Genomic DNA, 8,888 nt, shown 5'->3' on the forward strand with positions numbered 1-8,888 from the left:
ACGTGGGCCACAGTACCATCAGGATTCAGTGGAGCAGGCTGGAAGGGCACGGTGTGGTAGTCCACCACTTGGTGGAGGTGGGGTTTGTACTGTCCTTCGTCGTGTCTGTGGAGGTGGGGTTTGTACTGCCCGTCATCGTGTTTATGGGAGTGGTGCTTATACTGACCGTCGTCATAGTTCCTAGTGTTCTGCTGCTGTGGGCTGTACTGTGCCGTGTAGGATCGCTTCTTCCTTCCGAGGTGCAGTTCCTGATGAAGTGGTTGAGATTCGAAGAGATTGTGGTGTCCGTTGTTCTGAGGGTTGTAGTCCTTAGAAGGGGGAGAAGTGCGATCAGGATGCGCTGCTGCAAGAGCCGCTGTGTCTTGGAGTCTCTTGAACTGGTTAGCAACTGCTGTGAAGTGCGCATCGCTGACATGTTTGATTTCAGGCGTGTAGTCCACGGTCAGGTCTTGATTGAGGGGAGCTGGTGGACCTTGGTAACGTTCGGTCGACCTACGATGTCTCGAGAGGAATGAGGAAGCGATGGCGTTGTATCCAGGAGTGTGGGCCACGGTGCCATCTGCATTGAGGCTTGCAGGAACGTAAGCAGGGCGGTAAGAGGTACCTTGAGTGGATGGAGGAGAGTTGTATTGGTCCTCGTCGCGTTGCTCTTGTTCATAAAGGTGCGGCCTGTACTGTCCATCATCGTACTGCGTAGTATATTTAACTTCATGTAATTCCGGATTGTACAGCCCATCATCTTCCACATTAGATTCGTAAGAATCGTGTTGCGGAAGATATTGTCCTTGATCCTCACTGCCATGAGTATACGTCTGATATTTAATGCCATGGGGATCGCCCGCATCAACTTTAATCTTAATTCTGTTGTATTCACGATCGAAGAAAGCACTGTGTTCGTCCCTGATGTGCTCGTACTCCGGGGTGAACGCCACAGTCCCGTCAGGGTTTAGTGGTGCTGGAGGTCCATGGTAGTGGTCGTCCTGTGCGTTATACCTGAAAGGTGATCCTGCTGCTATGCCCAGAAGGCAGAGAACTACCAGGCTGTTGTTGATCATGTTACTTACTGATTGATTGATAAACTTACGTAGCTCTTTTATATTGAATACGACCCCCTCCAAAACCACCGATCAATCTCAAAGTTGTGAATGGGCGTTGACAAAGAAAGTGAGACTCAACGATCCTTGACTTTGCGGTTACTGTCGTAGCCCGTCATTACTTAAGGGAGATGATGAGACTTCAAGACGGAATTATTCATTATCTAGAAAGAGGCCAATTGATATCTAAATTTATTATTATGTGTGGTCTGTATTATGGTAAATTTACTTTTGTATCGTAATCTTAAAGTATAAATAATATATATATTTTTTAATAAAGGAACAATCCTAAAAAAAGTGTTAATTCATTTTTTGGAAAATAATGCTTATATGTTACCCTTTTTAATCAAACTATTTAGTGGACATATTACAATTAAGTCCTCTCCATCTATTTATAATATTGCTAATATTAGGCCCAGGATTGATGGTAGAAAATATCAGGACTGAGGTCATAAAAAAGATAAAATAAAGTTAAAAGTCTAAACTCTTTGTAATAAAAATAGAGAGCAGGCAAATAATAATATTTGATTGTGTAATAATAAGGAATTTGTATCTCTTATGTTTCCCCGAGAGTAAGAGGTAAGAAAAAGAGCTTTTAAAGGATAAGAAATGACTAACACAGAAAAGGATATACTGTCTTTTTCAATTAAACTGTACAATTTAGTATTAGTACAAATTACAAATAAACGTAAATGTATTTATCATCATCACATCCAATAATATGAAAAAAAAACTACGAATCGTATAAAAAAGTAGGGCACTCCTGCCGGTTAATGGTAGAAAATATTAGAATGAGGTCAGAAACAAAATTTGGTTACCTGTTTTTGTAATAAAATATAGAACAGGCAAATTATAATATTTTATTGTATAATAATAAGGAACAAATATCACTTTTGTAACGCAAGCCGTAAAAAAAAGAGAAAAAAGGATAACAAATGACTCACACAGGTTTCAGTAAAAGACTACTTTATTCTCCTTCCTTATCTCTCTTATATACATTTCGGTAATGATTACATCAAGTCCTAGTATTAAGATAAATAATATTATACTTCAGTACTACCTGATCAATACCATAATAGAAAATAAATTAGCGAGAAAGTTCAAAATGGAAGTGTGCCTTAAAGAAATGTTTTCTTGTTTCTTAGTATTGATATGAACAATTATAATTTGTAATAAACTAATATTATATTATTGGGGAATAATATTAATTTTGTAAATTCTATAAGGTACAGGTATTAGTTTTATAAATATAAATCATAGGCCATTCCAGAAAGTGGTAAATAAATTTAGCAAATGTTCATGAGACTAAATCTCAGAGAATTTGTTTATTTAGATTTCAGTTTCCATTTCTGATAGTAAATGCACATAATTGCATATTTAATAATTAAGAATTTCGATAGATTATGTATACCTCACTGGGGGTGTCTTTGTTTGAAGGTTTTTATAATAATCATGTACATTAACGTTTTTATAATAATCATGTACCATGGTTTCCCAATGTAGCATTATTTTACAAAGCAGGCTACAAAAATTTATTTAAATTATAAATAAATTGTAAAGCCTTTATTAAAAAATAAAAGGAACTATCCTGAATAAAGACCTTGATTTCATTTCAGAAGCATCTTGATATGATGAAAATGATATACTGTTTTCTTCAATTAGCCTGTAGTAGAAATCATGCAACATGTCTCCTGGTATAACTGATAGCTCTAATTAGCTCATTTTTTCTGTTTTTATAGAGATATTAGGGAACACGTGTAACATAATATTTTATTTTATAATGGTGGGAAGAAAATATTTTATACAATAATACAAACAAAATTTACAGTGCGGTGGTAGAAGGGCTTTAAAAAACAAATTTAACAAGACTAGCGGGCAATAGCAGGATAAATTTTTTGTATTATTTATTTCTTTCTACCTTTCCCTATAAGCAATGCAGGTGTGCAGTAGCAGTGCGATACTGGATGAATATAATTACTAATAAATAATATCATATTTAAAGGTTAGATGTGTAAACAAAAACCAAGCTAATGCTCCGTTAGTTACAACACCCTTTCCTGAAGGCCTCACAGTGGTGGGGAACTGCCGTTTTTGTGCAAAAACCTCTAAATTGCTCAAATCTTCTGTAATTCTCCTGTGATATTGTGAGCCATAGACCTAATCTTACAGACGTTATTTCAGAAACAGCTAAAAATGAGATTTTACTACTTGTTGTTATTTTGTTTTAAACTATCCAACAAAAAATATTTTGGCCAAGTAAATTCCAACGAAAGTTAGTGTACAAATTGTAGTTTTTCAAAAGTAGATTTGTTTCTTGAATTTTTTTTTTTAATTTCTACGGCCACTTCCAATTTAATACTGGAAAAATTTGTTTTGGCACATTTTTGATAGACCAGAAAAAAAAATGAGCTTTATTTATTTTTGTGATGAGTCTATTTTTCCATAAAAGTGTACATATTAGGGCAACTTGTAGTAAGTTTCATTGACGTATTGAGACGTATCAAGTCAGGGCTTGGAAGGAGTAACAAAAATAAGGTGAAAACAATAATAAAATTAACCACTATTCATCAGAATAACATTTTTCTTATAGGAAAATGATTTGAATAATAGATAAATTAAGATTTATATTTTTAAATCCGAAAATATGTTCTCAATAAAAAAATAAAAATAATAAATACAAATGGAAGGAATATGGTCCGGGTGCGGTAAAAAAAAAACAAAAAAAAACTCAAATAGTAGAAATATACTATTTTATATTTAAGAAATATACTATATTTAGGCTCATTAAAATAGTATATTTCTACTATTTTGAGTTTGTTTTTTTTTTTTGACCGCACCTGGACCATATTCCTTCCATCTTTACACACGGTCAATCAATAATCTTCCAATAAATACAAATTCATTTTATTGAATTCAGCACCCGGAAAAATTCAGGAATGCATATGAATTACAGAAGAATTAAACAATTTTGAGAATTCTTACCACTGAGAGCCGTGGTAATGATTCTTGCAACTTGAGCTGCAATTATATATTGAGTTTAAACTCATAATATATTTAATTCAAAAATTGCGTGTTACCATGGTATTTGATGGCATACTAAACATTGTGCATTCAATTGGAATGATAGTAAATATTTTATTAAAAAAGAAATGATAAGATTAATAACGGTTCATTATAATCTGTAAACTTAAAGGCAGTAAATAACAATAATACTCTAATTTCACTTAGAATTCCTGAAATAATAAAACGTACTTTCATATGAAATGTTTTTTTGTTTCTTTTCCTTTTTTTTTTTTTTTTGCTGTTCCAGACATTTAAATAAGAACTTGTAATTACTCAATTTCTTAAGTTATAATTTTGATTATTTCGAAATTAGTGAACAAAAAAGGCCTTTAGTAAAAGTTTGTTTTTTGATATTTGGACCTCAGGTCATTCTTCGGTCTAGGAAGTGTACACTTTCTGTGAAATCGTTGTATTGTAATGGAAAACTAGGTGGACGTATAACGGTTGAAGAGTAAAGGTCATGTGAAATGATTTAGTTGGGTTTCATGTTCAGAGCCTAAGTTGTTTTTTAATGTTAGAATAAAAATAGTTTTTATTATTTTAACTAACTTTTAATTGTCAACGTTTCGATCCACAATGTAGGACTGAGTACTAACAATTGAATAAGTATTGGAACTATTTTTGTTCTTAACACCGTAGCTCTGACCTTCACATTCTAGTTAAAACCATCCATGTAGCGTTATTAAATACTGTTGTAGAGTATGTGAGACATATTTTGGATTATATGTCTTGTTAATATTGCTATATCAGCTTCATTTATATCTGTCAAAAGTTAATAATTGCAAGCTATATCGCGAGTGTATGTTATGTAGAGTAGAAACCGATTACTTGGGGATACTCCTACTAAGAATGTATCATCATGTATCATGCTTGTATCAAGATAGCTCTGAGTCCTACCGGATTGGAAAAAAGGTTGGAAAGGAAGTATTAAAGAATAAGGAGATAAAAAGTGGAAGTGTTGTCTTGGGTTTGAAGGTAAGCCCTTTGGTCACCAATTTGACTGGACCCCTATGTTAGTTTCAAATAATTTCCATCTCGTCATAAGAATTAACTTTTATGTATGAAAAGGAAAATAGAACATAATATTCGGCGACTTATTTGCATCACTATTGCTATTATAATGCTATTAATTATAAGTAAATGTTGAGACTCCTGTTTTTACTCCATCCTCCGGATTTATAGTTGTATTTTCCTTATTACGTATGTGGACTTGTTTAACAAAACGAAACTCTATTAACAATTTATCAGTACCTTCGATTAAATTTTCATCATAAATAGAAAAACTTTTATTTATTTTTCAGTTTAACAATAGTCAAGTGAACTACTTACAATAATTGTTTTATTTTATAACGAATTTACTATGGATTATAATGATTAATTGTTGATTTAGTTTGGTACGATATGTAAAGAGGGCAAATATTAATACTAAGGGCGAGGAGGAATTGAAATTAGGTTAAAAAGATAATGATACTGGGATATTCCACTTCAGTGATAAAGCAAAACCTTACTCACGGTACTCAACGGTCCACCGACGTCGTGCAACTCAATGAAAAACACCATAGCGAGATAAAATTTTCTTGGTACGTTAGTGCACAAATATCCTATAAAAGCTTTAAAGATGAAAAAAATAATGTCGGTGATATACATAGATAATTAATAGAAAATATAAAAAAGAACCCACGAAGTCAGGGATCGTTGGGTTTAGTTTCTCTCTGGTAAGAATAGGTTTGTGGTTTTAGGGAGGGGACTGATATATAAAAGAGAAATTTATCTTTATCAATCAGTCGCAAAAATGATTCACAAGTGCGCGGTCGTTTTCACTGTCCTGGAATTAGTATTAGGATCTCCTCATTGGTACCAGGAAGACGAGAAAGCGGAGCCCTCCGAACCTGAGTATGAACATACAGTGGGAGTTCACAAGGCAGATTTCGAACATGCTTACTTAAGATATAAAGCTGACCTGGATGAAACCGGGGGTAAACCTAGACCTGGAGGTATTCTACCATACCTGTTTGAGAAAAATAAATTCTCATCTCTCCATGACGATGAAGCTGAACATGATGATCCAGAAATACACGAAGAAGATCCAAGGTTTCTTCCGTTTGAACCGGACTCCTTTGACGATGTAAACCATAATACGGAAGAGTATGACGAGCCACGGACCTATGAACACGATGAATATGAATATGTTCAATATAGAACCCCACGTTCTAATAGGGACACTTATGGTTCTCCCTTCAAGCGCAATACTCAAAATAATGGTGGCACTCGTAAATATGATGGTATTTCTAGTCCTCTTCATCAAGACGTCTCAAGATATCGCAGATCTGTCGAACTCTATGAAGGTCCCCCGGCACCACTCAACGAAGACCTGACAGTGGACTTCACACCTGAGATAAAACAGCTCACAGAAGCACACCAAGCTGCCACCGAAAAAGAGTATAAGAGACTTCAGGCGACAGCAGCTCTAGCAGCAGCGTATCCTGACCGCACTTCTCCTCCTTCTAAGGATTACAGAACAAAAAACAACGATTTCTCTGTACAAATTGAGGGTCTGCAATTCGCAAGGAAGAAACGATCCTACACGGAACAGTACAGCCCACAGCAGCAGAACGCTAGGCACTATGACGATGGTCAATACAAACACCACTTCCATAAACACGATGATGGACAGTACAAACCCCACCTCCACAGACACGACGAAGGACAGTACAAACCCCACCTCCACCAAGTGGTGGACTACAACACCGTGCCCTTCCAGCCTGCTCCACTGAATGCTGATGGTACTGTGGCCCACGTTCCTGAATTCCACGCTATAGCAGCTTCTCACCTAACAGCACTCCACCAAGCTCTTTCTAGTACCTCTGGTTAGCACTAAAATACCTATCTTCTGTGACTCACTAGTTTAAATTAGAGATAAAATTGGGAGACACACAACAGGGTGTCAATTGCTGTGTGACTGATGTTTATTTAACATACATAATTTATACGTTATTTTGTTATGAAATCTAATGGTTTAGAAATGTTTTAATTAGAGCAATGAATGTAATAAGTTAGAACATTAAATTGTTAAATATTACATATTTGTTTCATTTACCTCTCTGATCTTCTAGAATTAGATTAATTTAATTTTCAGAGTAACTTCTTAATCGAATTAATAATCATTTATTATGGTTACAGCTGTTTCTTCATGTATGAGGAAGGGAACTACCAAACTTCCTATCCCCTTATATTTTATATTTATTTAAATCAAAATGGCAATGTTTTTATTACTCATTCGTGCTCAAACAGTTTGAATGAAGGTTCTAATTCTCTAAAAACTGATTCCTTTCTATATTTTGGTATCACAAAATTCTCTACATCAAGAAACCAGTGAACTATAAAACTATCTTCGCCTCACATATTGTTTCTCCATTATACAATTTCAATATAAGGAAAGGACATGGAAAGTTACTCATGTTGAAATGAAGTCTTGCCAAAACAACTGCGGGACAAAAATTGCATAGTTTGAAACTTGATAATCGGGGGTATTATCAAATAAAAGATATATTTGAAACCTTAAAATACTGGATTTCAATATGTGAGGAGTTTCCCAAGAAAAATCAATGGAAATATCCACTTTAAAATCTTGTATAAAAATTGTAATGTGATATTTCTACGTCAATTCGACAGAAGGAAATAAATTTTTAAATAACTGAATTAGTTTAAAAAGAAAACTTTTTTTTATAGTATGTATTATCTTTTTGATAGCATATTCGTCATTTAATTTTTGTTTGCTCTTTTTATAATAGCCACCTTGTAATGTACCTCAATATAGATGAAAATTACAAAAATAAAAATGGGGTTATTATCGAATAAGAAATACAAGAAACTTTCAAAATTGTAATGCAAGTATCTTATGAAGATAAGTTAAATTTTATTTAATAATGTTGATATTTCTGCACCTATTTGACAGTGAGAAAACACATTTTTTAAACAAACTACATTAGTTTTTTGTGTAGAACTTTAATTGATTAAGAATAAACTTTGCTTTTTTTAGTGGATATATTGTTTTGATAGTTTGTGTCTTTGTAATAGCCACTTTGTAATGTACTTCAACATAAAGGAAAAATTACAAAATCAACTTATATATTATATTTAAGTATTTTACATATTATACTATGGATATTTTACACATTAAATAAATTATCTGGAATAATATCACATAATTGTACACAATCTTCGTTATTTCTTTATAAACATATCGATTGGCCCTACTTCACTATTTTAAGTACAGTTGGTTAGTACATAATTACATAAGTGCATGATTATAATATAATTATATAGGTATCAAACAAGTCTCCTAATTGATATTTCCTTATAAATCATTATCCTACTATCTAATAAATCGACAAGAAGATTTGTGAATGTATCATATAGTTATGTCCTTGCAGATAATTGTTGATTCTTTTTTAAGATGGTCGAATATACAATAGATTTTAATTTTCACACATTTTTTTTTAATTTTTATTATTTATATTTTATATTTTAATTTTTGTTATTCTATGTTTGTTAAAGATAGAAAAAAAGAAAAGATGTATTATGGTACGCAAGAAACTATGTTTATCTAAAAAAAAAATGGGGAATAATAAGGGAAATAAAAGGATTAAAAAAAAGTAAATATAGAAAGAAGAAAAGAACAAACAAATTTGCTGTAATATGTCTATACATTACAAGATTTTAAACAATATA

The 8,888-nt window shown here is 33.0% G+C and overlaps 1 protein-coding gene across 1 annotated transcript in view; it reads right to left on the bottom strand.

Annotated features, from left to right (window-relative positions):
* LOC106690840 (uncharacterized) overlaps positions 1-8,888 on the bottom strand; it is a 44,647-nt gene that overhangs the window by 9,715 nt on the left and 26,044 nt on the right. Inside the window, exon 8 of the mRNA XM_067050137.1 lies at positions 3-1,063. Within this exon, the coding sequence (XP_066906238.1) occupies positions 3-1,063 (1,061 nt within the window). The remainder of the gene's footprint in view (positions 1-2; positions 1,064-8,888) is intronic.

This window comes from Halyomorpha halys, unplaced genomic scaffold (assembly GCF_000696795.3).
Source record: "Halyomorpha halys isolate HHAL.00 unplaced genomic scaffold, Hhal_1.1 Scaffold1905.1, whole genome shotgun sequence".
In the NCBI taxonomy this organism is placed as follows: domain Eukaryota; kingdom Metazoa; phylum Arthropoda; class Insecta; order Hemiptera; family Pentatomidae; genus Halyomorpha; species Halyomorpha halys.